The sequence below is a fragment of the Phocoena phocoena genome, chromosome 5, assembly GCF_963924675.1.
Source record: "Phocoena phocoena chromosome 5, mPhoPho1.1, whole genome shotgun sequence".
NCBI lineage: Eukaryota > Metazoa > Chordata > Mammalia > Artiodactyla > Phocoenidae > Phocoena > Phocoena phocoena.
The window spans coordinates 8,132,107-8,152,370 of NC_089223.1; the positions used below are offsets into that span (position 1 = coordinate 8,132,107).

At 39.1% G+C, this 20,264-nt stretch overlaps 1 protein-coding gene across 1 annotated transcript in view; it reads right to left on the minus strand.

Annotated features, from left to right (window-relative positions):
• The window catches only part of FAM13A (family with sequence similarity 13 member A), a 306,916-nt gene that overhangs the window by 112,283 nt on the left and 174,369 nt on the right, over positions 1–20,264 (minus strand). The window contains exon 6 of the mRNA XM_065878125.1: positions 17,643–17,806. Within this exon, the coding sequence (XP_065734197.1) occupies positions 17,643–17,806 (164 nt within the window). The remainder of the gene's footprint in view (positions 1–17,642; positions 17,807–20,264) is intronic.

Consider the following 20,264-nt stretch of genomic DNA (forward strand, 5'->3'; position numbering starts at 1 on the left):
TACAAGCACATGGAGGCTAAACAATACACTACTTAATAACCAAGAGATCACTGAAGAAATCAAAGAGGAAATCAAAAAATACCTAGAAACAAATGACAATGAAAACACAACGACCCAAAACCTATGGGATGCAGCAAGAGCAGTTCTAAGAGCGAAGTTTATAGCAATACAATCCTACCTCAAGAAACAAGAAAGATCTCTAATAAAAACCTAAACTTACACCTAAAGCAATTAGAGAAAGAAGAACAAAAAACCCCAAAGTTAGCAGAAGGAAAGAAATCATAAGTATCAGATCAGAAATAAGTGAAAAAGAAATGAAGGAAATGATAGCAAAGATCAATAAAACTAAAAGCCGGTTCTTTGAGAAGATAAAGAAAATCGATAAACCATTAGCCACACTCATCAAGAAAAAAAGGGAGAAGACTCAAATCAATAGAATTAGAAATGAAAAAGGAGAAGTAACAACTGACACTGCAGAAATACAAAAGATCATGAGAGATTACTACAAGCAACTGTATGCCAATAAAATGGACAACCTGGAAGAAATGGACAAATTCTTAGAAATGCACAACCTTCTGAGACTGAACCAGGAAGAAATAGAAAATATGGACAGACCAATCACAAGCACTGAAATTGAAACTGTGATTAAAAATCTTCCAACAAACAAAAGCCCAGGACCAGATGGCTTCACAGACGAATTCTACCAAACATTTAGAGAAGAGCTAACACCTATCCTTCGCAAACTCTTCCAAAATATAGCAGAGGGAGGAACACTCCAAAACTCAATGTACAAGGCTACCATCACCCTCATACCAAAACCCAACGAAGATGTCACAAAGAAAACTACAGGCCAATATCACTGATGAACATAGATGCAAAAATCCTCAACAAAATACTAGCAAACAGAATCCAACAGCACAGTAAAAGGATCATACACCATGATCAAGTGGGGTTTATTCCAGGAATGCAAGGATTCTTCAATATATGCAAATCAATCAATGTGATACACCATATTAACAAATTGAAGAAGAAAAACCATATCATCTCAATAGATGCAGAGAAAGCTTTCGACAAAACTCAACACCCATTTATGATAAAAACACTCCAGAAAGTAGGCATAGAGGGAACTTTCCTCAACATAATAAAGTACACATATGAAAAACCCACAGCCAACATCGTCCTCAATGGTGAAAAACTGAAACCATTTCCACTAAGATCAGGAACAAGACAAGGCTGCCCTCTCTCACCACTATTATTCAACATAGTTTTGGAAGTTTTAGCCACAGCAATCAGAGAAGAAAAAGAAATAAAAGGAATCCAAATCGGAAAAGAAGAAGTAAAGCTGTCACTGTCTGCAGATGACATGATACTATACATTGAGAATCCTAAAGGTGCTCCCAGAAAACTACTAGAGGTAACCAATGAATTTGGTAAAGTAGCAGGATACAACATTAATGCACAGAAATCCCTAGCATTCCTATAAACTAATGCTGAAAAATCTGAACGTGAAATTAAGAAAACACTCCCATTTACCACTGCAACAAAAAGAATAAAATATCTAGGAATAAACCTACCTAAGGAGACAGAAGAACTGTATGCAGAAAATTGTAAGACACTGATGAAAGAGATTAAAGATGATACAGACAGATGGACAGATATACCATTATCTTGGATTGGAATAATCAATATTGTGAAAATGACTCTAGTACCCAAAGCAATCTACAGATTCAGTGCAATCCCTATCAAACTACCACTGGCATTTTTCACAGAATTAGAACAAAAAGTTTCACAATTTGTATGGAAATGCAAAAGACCCTGAATAGCCAAAGCAATCTTGAGGAAGAAAAATGGAGCTGGAGGAATCAGGCTCCCTGACTTCAGCCTATACTACAAAGCTACAGTAATCAAGACAGTATGGTGCTGGCACAGAAACAGAAATATAGATCAATGGAACAGGATAGAAAGCCCAGAGATAAACCCACACACATATGGTCATCTTATCTTTGATAAAGGAGGCAAGAATATACAGTGGAGAAAAGACAGCCTCTTCAATAAGTGGTGCTGGGAAAACTGCACAGGTACGTGTAAAAGAAATTAGAACACTCCCTAACACCATACAGAAAAATAAACTCAAAATGGATTAAAGACCTAAATGTAAGGCCAGACACTATCAAACTCATAGAGGAAAACATAGGCAGAACTCTCTATGACATAAATCACAGGAAGATCCTTTTTGACCCACCTCCTATAAAAATGGAAATAAAAACAAAAATAAACAAATGGGACCTAATGAAACTTAATAGCTTTTGCACAGCAAAGGAAACCATAAACAAGACGAAAAGACAACTCTCAGAATCAGAGAAAATATTTGCAGATGAAGCAACTGACAAAGGATTAATCTCCAAAATTTACAAGCAGCTCATGCAGCTCAATATCAAGAAAACAAACAACCCAATCCAAAAATGGGCTGAAGACCTAAATAGACACTTCTCCAACGAAGATACACAGATTACCAACAAACACATGAAAGAATGCTCAACATCATTAATCATTAGAGAAATGCAAATCAAAACTACGATGAGATATCATCTCATACCGGTCAGAATGGCCATCATCCAAAAATCTACAAACAATAAATGCTGGAGAGGGTATGGAGAAAAGGGAACCCTCTTGCACTGTTGGTGGGAATGTAAATTGATACAGTCACCATGGACAACAGTATGGAGGTTCCTTAAAAAAACTAAAAATAGAACTGCAATATGACCCAGCAATCCCACTACTGGGCATATACCCTGAGAAAACCATAATTCAAAGAGTCATGCACCACAATGTTTACTGCAGCACCATTTACAATAGCCAGGACATGGAAGTGACCTAAGTGTCCATCGACAGATGAATGTTTAAAGAAGGAGTGGCAGATATATACAATGGAATATTACTCAGCCATAAAAAGAAACGAAATTGAGTTATTTCTAGTGAGGTGGATGGACCTAGAGTCTGTCATACAGAGTGAAGTAAGTCAGAAAGAGAAGAACAAATACCGTATGCTAACACATATATATGAAATCTTAAAAAAAAAAAAAAAAAAGGGTCGTGACGAACCTTGGGGCCAGACGGGAATAAAGACACAGACCTACTAGAGAATGGACTTGAGGATATGGGGAGGGGGAAGGGTAAGCTGTGACAAAATGAGAGAGTGGCATGGACATATATACACTACCTAACATACACTACCTAACATAAAACATATAGCCAGTGGGAAGCAGCTGCATAGCACAGGGAGATCAGCTCGGTGCTTTGTGACCACCTAGAGGGGTGGGATAGGGAGGGTGGGAGGGAGGGAGACACAAGAGGGAAGAGACATAGGAACTTATGTATATGTATAACTGATTCACTCTGTTATAAAGCAGAAACTAACACACCATCATAAAGCAATTATACTCCAATAAAGATGTTAAAAAAAAAGTTATAGTGACAAAAAAATAAAGAAAAAATAAAACCTTCTGCATTTTTTATCATTTTTAACCATGTATAAGTTTGCCTCACTTAATGGACTAGGAGACCCCTAAAGATTAGAGACGGTGCCTTAGTTCTGTTTGACTTCTCAGGGCCCAGTGCAAAATGTGCCCAGTAAGAATCTGTTGACTTTGAATTACTAAAATAAATTCAGTTAAGACCACAGTAGTCCAGATGTACTCTGGTGATTTACATGTTACTAGCAATGATCTGCAGGGAGTTCCCTGGTGGCGCAGTGTATAAGACTCCACACTCCCAACGCAGTGAGCCCGGGTTCCATTCCTGGTCAGGGAACTAGATCCCAGATGCATGCTGCAACTAAGAGTTTGCATGCTACAACTAAGGTGCCCATGTGCTGCAACTAAGGAGCTGGCGAGCCACAACTAAGGAGCCAGCCTGCCGCTACGAAGACCTGGTGCAACCAAATAAGTAAATATTAAAAAAATAAAACTGGTATCAAAAATACTTCCAAGTTAATGATAAAAAATAACTCCTTAAATTTGTGTAAAAAAAAAAGATCTGCAAACATGATAATAAATTTCTTTACCATTACTTACCTTCCCTTACCAACTGCTCATACTATAAATGGAATTTAGAAGAAACTGTTAAATTGAAATTTGCATTCCAGTGAAATGCCAAAATTTGAAGAGAGCAATTGTATTGAGTGGCAGACCTTGGTGAATAGGCAAATTGTTTTTTTAATAATCAAAATAATTGGAGAAATATCAGGGACTTTCATTTTAAATTATAGGAATAAAGGGAGATTGAAATTAAACACTAGAAAATATGTTTAATAGTTATTCAACGTACATGAAATAGTTTATCTAAGATGACCCTGGAATATTTATCATGGGAGCTAGTGGTGGTTAAGAATAGATTAGAAAGCTATCTGTAGAAATGGAATTCGATATTTTTTCTAACCCAGCCTGGGACCATGGGGACTTTTTCAAACCTAATTTTCTATTAATCTTTGTTACGAAGGCCAGGGAGCGTAAATACCTCAGAAAATAATAGCTCTGTAGGTGAACTGTGTGGTGAGACTTACCACTATGCTTTTCACAAGGTGGTTTTAAACTTTGCTTTCCTCATGTGGGACTTATTGGAGGAAACCTTAAAGACTCAGCAGCACATTTACATTTGGTAGTTTTTCAAATTATACTGTACATGACATGGTTATGAATCTTGTAGCTAAGAATCCTAATTTCATTTCAGCTTCACTACTCAGTTAAAAGTTCTGAAACCTTTTTCCAAGTAGCAGAGAGTGAGACACTATGGGGAACAAACAGATGTTCAGGAAGTAACTGGAGTGCCCTTTATGAAGTACAAACACAGGATAATTATGGCTGCTTTCTGTTGCTGGCTTGACTTCAGAAATGAAGAAAGTCATAGTTGATTGCCGGAGTTAACAGATTAGGTATCTTGAAATACCATGGGTACAGTTAATATTGTTGAATATTGATTCATTATTAATATCATTGGAAGCCTGAATCTTATGAGATCTACTGTTGTAATGTGACTAAAATATGACGTGCCACTTGGCAAACATCACAAGACACGATTTCTGCTACAAGGGCAGAGAGTTGCCCAGAGATGTTATGAGCCACATAAAACAATGAACTTCTCCTACATAAATAAGCAGCACATTACTGATAGAAATGCAACATCAGGGCCAGAGCCCCCGTAGGGAGACGGCACAGAGATTAAGTGGGGATGAAGAGAGGGCACAACTGCCTGGAATTCTGTGGCATTTTCAAGGGTGGCCAGTGCAAAATACCCAAGGAACGCTTTCCAAGGACCACAAGAAACAGAACTAACACATAAAATTCTACCATTTTAGAATCTGACCTCAACGTCAGAGAGGTTTAAGTCAGCTAAGAGGATGAGAGTAGAAATTCAAATTGAGCACGTGTAATAATATTACAAGAATAACGACTATGGCAGGAGCAGCTAAGTATATACCTACTAGGTACTGTCATGGATGCAAAAAAACCACATAAGATGCAGTCCCTCTAGTTCAGGAAGTCACAATCAGGTTGAAGAGAGAAGTATAAAGACATGAAAGGGTGAAGTACATCAAGGTAGATGACAGGCAGGAAATAATTGTAAAATAATCAGAAGACATATATTAATCTCAGCCTGCCAATTAACTATGTAATCTTAGATAATTCACCTAACTCAATAAATATCTGTGAAATGAATAACCTTCGCAGAATCATAGTTTCTTCATCCAAGATTACTTATCTGAAAATCCTTTCACAGGATCACCTGACAAAACTGTGATGTAAACAAAAATGTTACACGTAGGGTTATTTAATTTTTTCTCACATTACTGAGATATAATTGACAAATACAAATTGCATTTATTTAAGGTACAAAATGTGATGATTTGATATGTGTATACATTGTAAAATGATTACCACAATCAGGCAAATTAACACATCCGTCACCTCACAGCTACAATTTTGTTTTTCTGGTGAGACCAATTAAGGCTGACTGTCTTAGCAAATTTCAAGTATACAACACAGTATTGTTAATTATAGTCATCAAGCAAAACATTAGATCCTCAGAACTAATTCATCTTATAACTGAATATTTTTACCCTTTGACCAACATCTCTCCTTTTTCCCAACACCTCAAATCCCTGGCAACCACTGTTCTACGCTGCTTTTATGAGTTCAACCTTTTTAGATTCCACATATAAGTGAGATCATACAGTATTCGTCTTGCTCTGTCTTATTTCACTTAGCCTAACGTCTGTCAGGTTCATCCAAGTTGTCTCAAGTGGCAGAATTTCCCTCGTCTGTGTGAGTGTATGTGTGTATACATATACCATATATATATATATAACACACACACACACACACAAAGAAATATATAAGCAATGTATATACACACACACACAATGGCATATTATTTATACCATGTTGACTTTATCTCTTCATCCACTGACAGACACTTAGGTGGTTCCATATATTGGCTATTATAAATAATGCTACAATGAACATGGGAGTGCAGATATCTCTTTGAGATACCAATTTCATTTCCTTCAGATACATACCCAGAAGTGGGATTGCTAGATTACATGTTAATTCTATTTTTAAATTTTTTGAGGAAGCACCACACTCTTTCCCATGTGGCTATACCAACTTACATACCTACGAACAACACACAAGGGTTCCTTTTCCTCCACATCCTCATCAATGCTTGCTCTCTCTTGTCTTCCTGATGACAGTCATCCTAACAGGGGTGAGGCAGTAGCTCATTGTGGCTCTGTTTTACATTTCCTTGATGATTAGTGATGTTGAGCACTTTTTCATATACCTGCTGACCTTCCTATGTCTTCTTTGAAAAAATGTCTATTCAAGTCCTTTGCCCAGTTTAATTGGGTTAACTGGATTTTTTTTTTTTGCTATTGAGTTATATGAGTTCCTTATATATTTTGGATATTAACCCTTTCTCAGGTATATAGATTGAAATATTGATATTTTCTGCCATTCCACAGTTTGCCTTTTTTGTTGGTGGTTTCCTTGACTGTGCAGAAGCTTTTTAGTTTGATGTAGTCCCACCTGTTGATTTTTGTTTTTGTTGCCTGTGCTTTTAGAGTTGTATCAAAAAAATCACTGCCAAAACCAACGTCAAGGAGCTTTTCCCCAATGTTTTCTTCTAGCAGTTCTACAGTTTCAGGTTTTACATTTAGGTGTTTAATCCATTTTGAGCTAATTTTCAAGTGTGCTGTAAGATACGGGTCCAGTTTCATTCTTTTGCATGTAGATATCCAGTTTTCCTAACACCATTTATTGAAGAGCCTATCCTTTCTCCACTGTGTATTCTTAGCACCCTCGTCAAAGATTAGTTGACTGTATATGCTTAGGTTTATTTCTAGGTTGTCTATTCTGCTCCATTGGTATGTCTCTGTTTTCATACCAATAGCATACTATTTTGATTACTATTCCTTTGCAACATAGTTTGAAATCAGGAATGTGATGCCTCCAGCTTTGTTTTCTTTCTCAAGGTTGCTTTCGCTTTTTGGGGTCTTTTGTGGTTCCATATAAAATTCAGGAATTTTTTTTTTAATCTGTGAAAAATACGATTGGAATTTCTATAGGAATTACACTGAATCTGTGGGTCTCTTTGGGTAGTATTTTAAAATTATTATTAATTAATTTTGGGAGCTGCACTGGGTTTTCATTGCCATGTGCGGGCTTTCTCTAGTTGCAGTGAGCAGCGGCTACTCTTCATTGTGGTACGTGGGCTTCTCATTGCGGTGGCTTCTCTTGTTGCGGAGCATAGGCTCTAGGCATGCGGGCTTCAGTAGTTGTGGTTTGTGGGCTCTAGAGCACAGGCTCAGTGGTTGTGGCACACGGACTTAGTTGTTCCATGGCATGTGGGATCTTCCCAGACCAGGGCTTGAACCTGTGTCCCCTACATTGGCAGGCAGATTCTTAACCACTGCGCCACCAGAGAAGTCCAGGTAGTACGTTTTCATATGGTTACTTAGCTTCCTTTTCTTGCAATTTGAATAACACTCTTAGGCCTTTCTTGTAAGGCAGGTCTTGTGGCGATGAATTCCCTGAGCTTTTGTTTGTCTGGGAATGTATTCATCTCCCCTTCATTTCTGAAGGACAGCTTTGTCAGATATAGTACTACACCTGGTTGGCAGTTTTTTCTTTCACACTTTGAATATATCATCCCATTTCCTCCTGGCCTACAAGGATCATGCCAAAAAATCCACTTACAGCCTCATGAGGGTTCCCTTGTAGGTGATGAATTGTTTTTTCTCTTGCTGCTTTCAGGAGTCTCTCTTGGTCTTTGACTTTTGACAATCTGTATAACATGTCTCAGAGTAATCTTGCTTGGGGTCCTTTGAGCTTCACCTGGATATTCATATCCCTTTTAAGATTCAGGAAGTTTTCAGCCATTACTTTTTAAAATAAGTTTTCTCCTCCTTTCTCTCTCTCTCCTGCTTGAACTTCTAAGTTGTGTACATTCATTTGCTTAATGGTGTCCTCTAGGTCTTGCACGATTTTGTCACTCTTTTTCATTTTATTTTTTTGTTCCTCCAGCTAATGCTAAATGACCTATCTTCAAGTTAGCTGATTCTTTCTTCTTCATGATCAACTCTGCACTGTTGAAGGTCTCTATTGAATTTTCAGTTCTGTCATTGTATTCTTCAGCTCCAGGATTTGTTTGATTGCGTTTATGGTTTCTATTTCTCTATTATACCTCTTGATCTGTTATGTACTGTTTTCCTGATTTTATTTAGCTATCTATGTTCTCTTGCATCTCGATAAGCTTTTTTTTAAAAATTAACTTATTTACTTTTGGCTGCGTTGGGTCTTCGTTGCTGTGCGCGGGCTTTCTCTAGTTGCGGCAAGCGGGGGCTACTCTTCATGGCGGTGCGCAGGCTTCTTATTGTGGTGGCTCCTGCTGTTGCTGAGCATGGGCTCTAAGCGCGTGGGCTTCAGTAATTGCGGCATGCGGGCTCAGTAGTTGTGTCTCGCGGGCTCTAGAGCACAGGTTCAGTAGTTGTGGTGGGCTTAATTGATTTGCGGCATGTGGGGTCTTCCCAGACCAGGGCTCGAACCCATGTCCCCTGCATTGGCAGGTGGATTCTTAACCACTGCGCCACCTGGGAAGTCCCTTGATGAGCTTTTAAAACATGATTTAAAAAAATACTTTTCAGGAAATATGTCTACCTCCACTTATTAGGTTTGGTTATTGGAGCTTTACTAGTTTCCTTTTGTGGTGTCATGTTTGCCTGATTCTTTATGATATGTGTAGCCTTGTACTTGTATCTGTGCATTTGAAGGCACAAACACTTCTGGTCTTTACAGACTGTTTTTGGCAGGAAAAGACATTCTTCTTTTAGGTCCCTGAGCTGATGGAATTGCCTCTGGGATCCCAGTTAAGCAGGATTAAAGCCATGTCATAGGGCTGCTGCTGGGTCTGTGGTTGGTGGACTTAGGCAGGTGTGGATCCTATCTGCTCCCTGGAATGGTGCAACTGCCTCCAGGACCTTGGTTAGTAGAGCTGGCACTGGGACAAGGGTCTGCCTTAGGGTCCTCAGACAGTGGCCGGTTACCAGATGTGTGGCTCCTGCCAGGTCTATGGGAGGGTTCCTGCCAGGTCCTAGGTGGGCAGGACTGCCCCTGACCATTGCTGAGAAAGGCAGGAACTGAGTCACGGGACTGCTTTGGGGTCCACAACCAAGTCTGAGGTCTGTATCCCTGCCTCTGGGTATACGGATGGATGTGCCTCTTGCCAGGTTCCTAGGTGGGTAGGACTGCCCCTGGCCCATGGCTGAGTGGGGCTGGTGCTAGCTAGGTCATAGTGCTGCTTCAGAATCCACAGTTGGACTAAGCTAAACAGGCCTGCCTCTGGGGGCTTGGAGAAGTATGTCTGCTGCCAAGTCCCTGGGTAGGCAGGACTAGTCTTGGAGCACAGCTGGTAGGAGCTGGGGCGAGTCACAGTGCTACTTCCGAATCCTCAGTCAAGACCGAGGTTGGCAGGCCTGCCTTTGGGGAAATGGACAAGTGTCACTCTTGCTGGATCCCTGGGTGGGAGGGATTATTTCCAGATCAAGGCTGAGAGTGTCTGGAGCCAGGTCACAGGCTGCTTCAGGTCTACAGTTGGGACTGAGGTCATGGACCTGTTACCCAAGGCATGGGTGGGCGTGTTTCCTCCCTGGTCCCTTGTGTGGTACTGGTGGTGGAACCAAGGCCAAAGGGGGCTACCGCTGAGTCCACAGGGGAATGGGCCTTTTCCCAGGCCTGTGGCCACAATCATGGAACCATGGTTTGTGAGCCTGTCACCTGGGTGAGGGTAGGTTTTCTCAAAATGACCTTCCTTAGTCTTGGGCTATGCTGGAGTTTGGCAGCCTCTTACTTGGATCCCAAAGCTCCTACACAGGCACTCTTGTCTGTGGATGGCTGCCAAGTTATTGTTGCTGTGGGGGGATATGGGCAGGGCACCTCCTATTCTGTCATCTTGCTGTAAAAAATTTTTAAGCAAATATCAAGACAAAGTCTGACACATGATTGAGTCTTGAAGAGGATACATCTGAAACCAAGATAGTCATGGAAAGTATGGGTTATATGGTGGCTGTAAGTATGAGAAAAAGGCAGCCATAGAGGAGGGAGAAGGGGCTGGAAAGACAGGTAGAGAACAGAGAAGGGATTTTCTTGTAGGCTGGGCACATGTAAGCCACTAAGTAGTTCTGCGAAGGCGTATGATCCGCATTTGCATTTGCAGACGTGGTAAGGAGTAGGGCAGTAATGAGGCAAATACAGACAGTGAGACTGTCCAAGAGCATTCTGGGACTGGCTGGCTATGGATGGGGTAGGGGGCAAGGGAAGGGTCTGTGGTATCTTATGGATAAGTTGACACGTCTGCTAGTTAAGAGTGACATACAATGCGGGATTCTGAATGGGAGATATAGATCCAGAAATCACTGTATAGAGTTAGGAGTTGAAAACAGAGGCATAGGACCAGCTTGTATGAAGAAAATAAATCCAGTAGGTTAGAGGAGTGCAGAAGATGTAGTAATTATCTAGCCACAAGGTGAGGGAGGCCTAAATTACTGTTGAGATCATGGGGGAGAAAATGGAGAAAAGGATGTCGGAGACACTGAAAAGGAAATACTGACAAGATTTGGTGACTTATTATATAAAAGGTTTGAGTCTAGTGGCTGAGAGGATGCAACACATAGCAAAGCTGGAGGGAAAGATGAACACGTGAGTTCTGTTTGGTCACAGTGAGTTTATGGTAAAGGCTGAAGTAGAGGTGGCTGCAGGCCCTGGGAACTTAGAACTGAGTTAGGTCCAAGATACTGATTTGAGTATTATCATTCTGTGACGAGATTAGCTGTGGAAGAGACAACAGACAGAGGAGGGAGTACCACTGAATAGCAAGGTGGGAAGGAAAGGGAAGGAATGACACAGTAGGAGGAAATGATACAGGAAACGGGAAAACTTCAGGAACACGTGAAGCGTCACAATACATTCAGTATCATGAAAATTGTTTCCTAAAACGTGGGAAAGTGTGCAAACTGTACTCCTGTGTAAATACGCTGAAAGAAGTCTGGAAGAATATATAATTGAACCCATAATAACAGTTATCTCCTGGAGGAGAGGGGAGGGAATTTGAATTGTAGAGCAAGAGAGTCAAGGGGGACCTCAGTCTTATCAGCGGTACTTGAAACTTTTCTAAGAAGAATGTATTCCTCATGTAATTCAAAAGTATTGAAAAATGGAATACATAGACAAAACTTTCAGAATACAACAGTGCTTTCAGGCAGAATATGCTATCCCAGGGAACGATTTGTTTTTAATACACATTGAAAAGAGATTTATTGTAGTTTCCCTCATTTATCTATCAAATTAAGAACACCTCTGTAACATAAGCAAATACATTTTAATTCTATATTCCTCATATTATTTTAGCTAAATGATTGGCATAGTGGGAGCTATTTATTTATTCCTATTACAGAAAATGAAAGCATTTTAATCACTCTTATTTGCTTTATCTCTTTATGTGAGAGCCAAGTACAAAACTTATTTTCATTGTCAATGTGTCTATAGGACACTCACCTACAGGAAAGGAGACCATAACTTCTGTTGACAGAAGCATACTGGGTAACTTTTCTGCTTTATGAACAATGGACCTATGATTTTCTTTGTGGAACTCCCAAGATGTTGGAGCTTTTCCTTTCTGTTTCTATGTCTCCCTGAAATACTGATCACTTCAGTAACTTTTGATTATAGCACAGTAAACCACAACCTGGAATCATTCCAGGGATGAAAAAACAAAGAGCCTTTTCCCTCTCTACCTTTCTTTCCTTATGAATTGCATTTCAAGAGGACCTGACCTTTATTCCTGCCACCATGCTGGCACAGTCAGTGGAAAGTACAAAGGAACAAATTCTCTTAAAATGTAGCGATTGCAGTTCTCTGCAGAGAGCATTTACTTATAACAATAGTGGTATCTCAGCAATTTGCACTCAAGTGACTTTCTTGGTAAAGCATATCCACTTCTCCTTACTCCAACTTTTTTGTGTTTGCATTTTTTTAGACAGCGTTATTGAGGTGTATTTTACATACCATAAAATCCACGTTACCAGGCACACAGTTCAGTGATTTTTAGTAACTTTACCAAGTGGAGTAACTATCATGATAAATCAGTTTAGAATATTTTCATTCCCCTAAGTAAGGTCCCTCCAGGCATGTACAGTTCATCTCCTGTACATACACAGTCCCTTCCTGGCTCCCCACCCCCTGACAATCACAACTCTGCTTTCTGTTTCTGTAAGTTTGCCTTTTCCGGACGCTTCATATAAATGGAATCATACAACATACAGTTTTTCTTGAGTCTTCACTCTGACTTTATAGAACAAAACTAGAAGTTTTCCTTTGGCCTTTAAGAAAATCCCATATTTAAGGAAATGCATAACCTTTCAAATAAAACATTACCGTAAATATTGTTTAACATCTGAAAGACTAAAAACATTAATCCTCTTCTTGAAGCTCTAAAGTCAAATCCTGAAAGTAATGCGTATAGTGCCAGTAACACGAAAAAATAATCATTTATCCATTTCACATGTTGCAACAGATAATAATCTAGCTATCCTTGAAGCTTCAACTCATTTTAACATCTTAAACTTTACATACAGATCTTTTCCTTTTACTTTTTGAGGATGGATGCGTAACTTTCCCTTCCAGGAAAATTTTTAAGTGGCCTGTTTACTAACCAAGTTAACGCCTACAGTTTAGTTCTTGTGTAAATGACAAAACAAATATTTTCCTCAGTAGTTTTAAAGGAAACAAGATAAGATTATCATGTGTAGGGAGAGGGACTGGAATGTTCCAGCCTTGCCTAAGGGATGCATCTGTCCAACAATATCCTCATTTCTGTGCGTGCCTCTAACCCACCAAACTTGTGTGCTGTAGTTACACGGCGGAGAAGGACAGGCCTTTACTCCTCTGAAGTCAGCATGTCAGATTAGGAGTTATGCCTTTCAGTCTACCGTGAGTATTTGGTAATGCCAGCAGCTGGATTACAAAAGAGAATTATTGACAATATTTTGGAAATTGCTGATGTCAGATTTAGATGATATAAATGGATTAGCTAAATGCCTTTATTGAATGAAGCGAACCTCTCACTAAGCACTTCTGTCCTTGCCTGCGAATCCAGCGTAAAACAGCTCCACTGAGCTCTAACAAAACCAAGAGATTGTTATTCCTAAGCTTTTCTCACGAAGCCATTTTAATTATGAGAGAAAGATTCTATGAAGGCTAGAAGAACGATTGTTTATATGATTACATCCTCAAAGCCAATTTTAGACAATTACAGAAATACAGAAAAAAGTTATTCATATAAATAAATAATGTTCCAAGATAAAAGTCAGCCAGTAAGCAATACATGATACCGAGCTCCTCTCTGAATTCTCATTTTAAAATGTGTTACTCCTTTATGCTTTTATTTCTACTGCCACTATCTGAAGAGCAGAAAAACAATGAACACTTGCTGATAAAAATTCACATTTCTGTTACCTCTCAAGAAGCAATGGGACTATGTTTAAGATTTGAAACTAAGAAGAAAAAAGATAAAAGTCAGCCAACCTGGGAAAAAATACTGAACAAGGTCTAAACTCTAATAATTCCAAGTTATCAAGCACACACAGTTAGCCAAAATCACTTCTCAAAGCCCTAGATATCAAACCTGTTGTTGAAAAATCATAGGACACTTCATCATTCTGGACATTTCATACCAAAGGTTCTTTCTTGGTTTTATCTTTGTTGTTAACTGATATGGTAGCTCCGCTGAAAGTCAAACTGTTATGTATAAATGTGTTGCAATGATTTTATTAAGAGGTGCAAAGAGAATTGCTTTATTTTTTGTTGTGTAAAGTAAATCAAACTTACCAGATCATAGGTCAAACAAGAATAGATTTTGCTGAATTGTTTTTTTTTCTTCTAATAGGAGCAACTAAAAAATAAATCAATACTATGAAAAGCTCAGATGAACGCTTCTTGCCAATTCCTTGGAAAAGTGTTGGTAAGCCAAAGTAACTATATTTAGAGAACAAGGGCATAGCAAAATACTTAATACAACACTGCCAACCTCTGTGGTTAAGACTGAGGCAATCAATAAACTGTTAAAGAGAAAAATGGAAATTTCCCTAAGAAAAGATTTAGAGAAAGTTGAGTGTGTGTACCAAACACAGGCACACTTCTTTTTTTCTAGCTCAAATTTATGAACTAACCAATAACTTGTTTTAGAAAGCAATTGCAAATGAAAACATCTTCGTAAGTTCATTTTTGAAATAAAAATTGGCACAAGACCTATTCTGCTACTTCAAAGACATATAAAGGAATTAAAAGTTATTTTTAGTTAAATTCATTTTAATGGTCTCCATTTGTCTTTTGATAATTTGTCAATCTATTAAGAGGTATATAAAAATAAAAAAGTAAAAATCTCTGCACAGACACTCCAGATTTATGGATAGAGACAAGAGACTGAATGAGCTTCTGCACGATGGTGGGTCGCAAGGTTTGACAGGGAGGTGTTGTCCTATCTAAATCTTTACGGTTGCCCAGCGGGAAGAAGTTAGTTCTTTAAGACCGTACTTAAAAAAACAATTGGAAGGTACAGAAGAAATTAAAAAATACTAATATGCATTTGTTTTAACTGGAGATATGCTAACCAGAGGGACAAACGGAGGCCAGAGCAATGTTAGCTGTGCCTTCTCTCCATAATCTCACTTCTTGATTTGTGTCTCAGAAACACACAGGAATTTATAAAATGTAAGTCTGTTTCTATCGTTTTCCTGCTTATATTCCTGTAATCACCCTCTGTCACTTCTAAGAGAAAAATCCAAGCTCCTTAATATGGGGTACAGTTGCTCACGCCCTGACCTATTCATCTTCGTCTCTTACCCCACCTTTAGCCCCTCTGCCAGTCTCAGTTCCAAAATCCAGATGTCCTGTCTCCCCGCCGCACTCACAGCTCTCCTCTAAGCTGTCCTCACTGCCCTACGTGTCCTTGCACATGCGCTTTTTTTCTTCCAGAAGCACCCTTCTCTTGGTTTCCCTGCCCAGTACCTCCACGAATCCCACTAGCCTCAGTTCAAAAATCACCCTCATGGGCTTCCCTGGTGGCGCAGTGGTTGGGAGTCCGCCTGCCGATGCGGGGGACACGGGTTCGTGCCCCGGTCCGGGAAGATCCCACATGCCGCGGAGCGGCTGGGCCCGTGGGCCATGGCCGCTGAGCCTGCGCGTCCGGAGCCTGTGCTCCGCAACGGGAGAGGCCACAACAGTGAGAGGCCCGCGTACCGCAAACAAACAAACAAACAAACAAAAAATCACCCTCTTTCTGAAACTTCTGAACTCCAGGTCCCCACCTCTCACACAGCAACCTGCGGACGGTTTTCGAAGAGCCTTAAGAGAGGCACTTGAATGACTTTATCACCTGCCCATTTCACAGTGCCTGGTATGTAACAGGCACTTAGCGAATGTCTATTTAATGATAATTATGGAATTTTTACTCACTTATCCTCTGCCTCCCCAAGTGCAAGGCATATGTCTCTCATTCTCTGAATCCCCAGCGCCCAGCAAGTAAATGCCACACAACTAGATCTCAGTGAAAATTAATAACTGTTGAAGGAACCAACACTGTGCCAGCCTCCAAGCTCTCCTCTCGCAATCAAGCCTGCATGCTGATGGAAAATTCCTTTTCCAACATGCCAACTTACCATGGCTCCCATCACCTAACCTTACCCAGCTGGAACTCTCCCTGGTTTCCTGTTACCTGTAGCAGGAAGCGAAGCTTCCCGACCTCAGTTCTTCTGCACAGAAATGCGCTTGCTTTGATCTTCGCGGGCTCTCTTCTCTCCCGCCTTCTTGTCTCAATTCAGGCTTCCCCTGCCTAAGCGAACTAAAATGGTCTTTGGGTCAGTCTACTATGTTAACCTACTTGTTTCTTAACTCCCCCATTTATTAATGAGCTGAAACGGTCTTCACAGGCTTTTTTTTTTTTTTTTTTTTTCCTGTGTGTCTTGCTATTGCCTCCCTCACTAGAACATAAGGTCCATGAACTCCAGGGTCTGGTCGGCTTTGTTCACTGCTGCATCCTCTGTCCTAAAGCACTTCCTGGAAGCAGAGGTCAAGTGCTGAACATCTGTTCAGTGAGGGGCAAGACTGAACAAGAAATAACTGCAGGCTGGCATTCGAGGTCCTCAGTGGCTTGGCCTCACCCCACCTCCCCAGCCTTCTTCCCCACTGATTCCTCACAGGACTTCTGTTTGGTGTGTCCCAAATACACTGTACCTACTCTTGCCTCCTAACTGGGCCCATCTACAAGAGGCTTGCCTTCTTTTTCTTCATATTTAAATTACCTTCATTTTAAAAATCCAGCTCGAACTCCATCTTTTCTATAAGGCAATCCGAAGTGGCAAGCTCTTTAACTGCATTATTTACATAATGTCTTAAAAATCTTTCCATTCTTTAGAGCTCTCTGTCTTATACTTGTAATGACATTTTTTAAATTATAGAAATAGGTTGTCAGTTATAATAAAAGATGAAAAACCTTTAAAAGGAAAAATTCTCTATGTGAGGAGTATATAAGATTTAGACCCCATTTTACCTATTTTAAGAAAATTGTATGCCTTTCTCCTCAAGTATACCAAAGAAGTTTGCTTTCAGGTTTAACGTGCAACCTAAAGGTTAAAGGGCAACGTTCAAAATCTGTGAGTGAGAATTGGTTCTAGTAACACCTGTGATGTCCACTTTCATTGCAAATAATATTGACCACTGAACATACTATGAAAAGGCATCTAAAAAATAACTCTTCCAACTTTTAATGTGAGCCTAGCACAGTCCGACTAAATAAGTTGTTTTAATCCATAAAATAAAATATAACAGACTAGGAATGCTTGTGTGATAAGAATGCTTCTGTGATAAAGAATTACTAGTCAGAAATTTTTCAAAAGGTACAGTAGGTTTTAAATAGTTTTAGATCTGTATCCCGATGACCCCGGTGGTAGATACGTGCAAACATACCTGCATATGCGGGTCTGTGTATCAGCACAGATGATGCAATACATGATGTGTAAACAAAGGAAACATGCTAACCTGGATAGCAATTTGGCAGCATTAGCACCCTCTGCTGAATTCATGTCATCCCAGCAGGAATTTCTCTGACTTAGCTGCAGGCTGACCTGAGGAACGCCATCAGACAGCTCTGGTTGCGGTACCCTGTGGGCCTGAATAGATCCCTCACTCCTAGATTTTGGGATCTAAAAAATAAAATAAAATAAAAAAGAGAAGAATTTTTAAAAGCCTTTCCAATTAAGTTATTGAAGATAATTTTTTCAAATTTATTAATAATCTAATGTATTAATCGCACTCCAGAAAAATATCAACCGAGGTATAAAACTGAAAATGCATATAAAAATTCTTATATAGCAAAGGGCACAGTGAAGGGGAGATACCAATATTTCTGAGGGGAACTTTCAAACCATTATGGCCTTCCCCAGGCCTAACCTCTCCTTAGAATAATTATTCTATGTAATGAGAGATTATGAGAGTATATCAGACTGCAACCTAGAAGAGAGAAGAAATAGTCAGAAAGAGGCAGAAAAAAAAAAAGGCTGAAAACCACTGAAATAGAGAATGCCAATGTGAGAAAGGTGTCCGGAAATATTTACTACCAACAAGCAAAATACACACCAGTTGGCAAGTTTCTACTGTAATCCTCTGTTGTAGGGCAACGTATGGTGTAATAAATTTTGAATTAAGGAAATAAATAGGAAAAACACAACTTTTTTACTTTTCTTCTATCTCTGGAATCATGGGCAGCCCAAGTGCCAAATGAATACTGGGTGTATTCACTTTTCATATCTGAGGTCTCTCTGACCCCAGAAATACTTTCATGCTCTCTTATTTTAGGTCAGAAAAAATGAGAAAACAACCTATATTCTTTTCCTAAAAATGTGTAAAAATCATGTCAGAATTTCAGGAAAGTTTCAAACCCTTGGATCAAAAGTATTCATTACACTGGAAGCTTTTTCTCATCTCTAGGACTTTTCTCTTGCTTGTCCTTTCATCTACAGTGTAATGTGTTGATCACTGGCCAGTCACCAACCAAACCAAATCCTAAACTCCTTTGAGGTTCAGATAAGAATCCACTGCCCACAGAGCTTCACTAACTACCCTCAGGTCTAAATAACCTTTCCCAACTCTGAATTCCTGTAACTCACCACCACACAATCTACACTTGATTGCATGGCATCTGATACCGTAATCTTAGTTATCGCAAGTTTCTAGGTCACGTGGCCTCAACCAGATCGCTCCTCCTACCTCGCCCTTCTCTTCTTCTTCTTTATATTATTTGTAACATTTTTACCAAGAAGGCTAGCAAAGTTTTGAACCCGTTAATAAATACTTATTGTCAGACAAACACTCTTCAGCTACAAGATATTCCCAAGACACTGACTGACCAAGAGGCTAGGATAAGGGACAATTAAAAAGAGTAACACAGACAATTATGGACATACATATTTAATAAGTTCATACCACTATGAGGATTACATGAAACTAATTTAGCAAAGAGTTACATTTAACACAAAATAAACGCTAAATAAAAGCTAGCTTTTATTAATACTGTTGTTATGTAAAATTTGCCCAAATCTGATGAAGGCCAATTAATTGTTCAGTTACATTTCTCTGTAGAGCATTCGTAAGCTCATGAAAATCAAAGGGAAAATTTTTTTAAATTATGAAATAACTATAGCTCATAGCTACAGCTGCCAAGAATACTTCTAAAAGAAATACTCAGATAAACAGCAACACAACATGAAAAGTGTAAGCATCTATTACATGTTTCATAAAGGGGCTCCTTTGGCATGTAATTTCTCATCAAAATAGACATGAAAAATCAATAAACAACACTCAAAAAGCAGTACGATTTCCAATTAGTTAGCTAAAAAAAAAATCTCACATCCACACACATTTGTTTTAATATTGAGAGAAAACTAAGAACAGTTGTTTGGCAATATTTCCTGGTGTTAAAATAATGACATGACATTTTAGGTTCAGTGATAATTTGGGTTCTAAATTTGACTCAACAATTTACGTAAAAAAAATATTCTAAAGTAAAAAAAAAGGTACTATGTAGCTTATTCCATCCTGCCAGTTTACATTAAAATAGACTCCATAACACCATAATAGAATTCACATACCAGCAACTACATCAGCTACATTTATCTAAGTGTATTTCCCAATGATTTAATTTCTATAGAAATAACAGACATGATTGTCATTAACCGTTAACTTTAAAATATAAACTCACTATTTATACCAAAGGAGTGCAAAGAACTCAGCTTGTGCATAGAACACAAAATGACTGCATGAAGTTGATGAGAACGAACTTGTTAGAAAACAAGTGGCTCGGTAAGTCTAAGGTGACTAGAACTGTGGAATATATACACTTTTTAAAAGGAACGCACAATTTTTCAAGGTGATTAATGATATCTTCTTGAAGATGTACCTTGAAGACTATACATTTTCACTATAGAGATGATGACTACAGGAAAAATTAACAGAGTGATAAAATTTTAAAACCTGCCGTTTTACTGATGTAATTCATTTTAGTACAAATGTATTAACTTTGAGAAAAAGGAAGAGATCGCTTTCTTTACTTTAGCTGGAATTGAGCTTTTTAGGAACACAGAGTTTAAGCCTTGGCGCTATAAT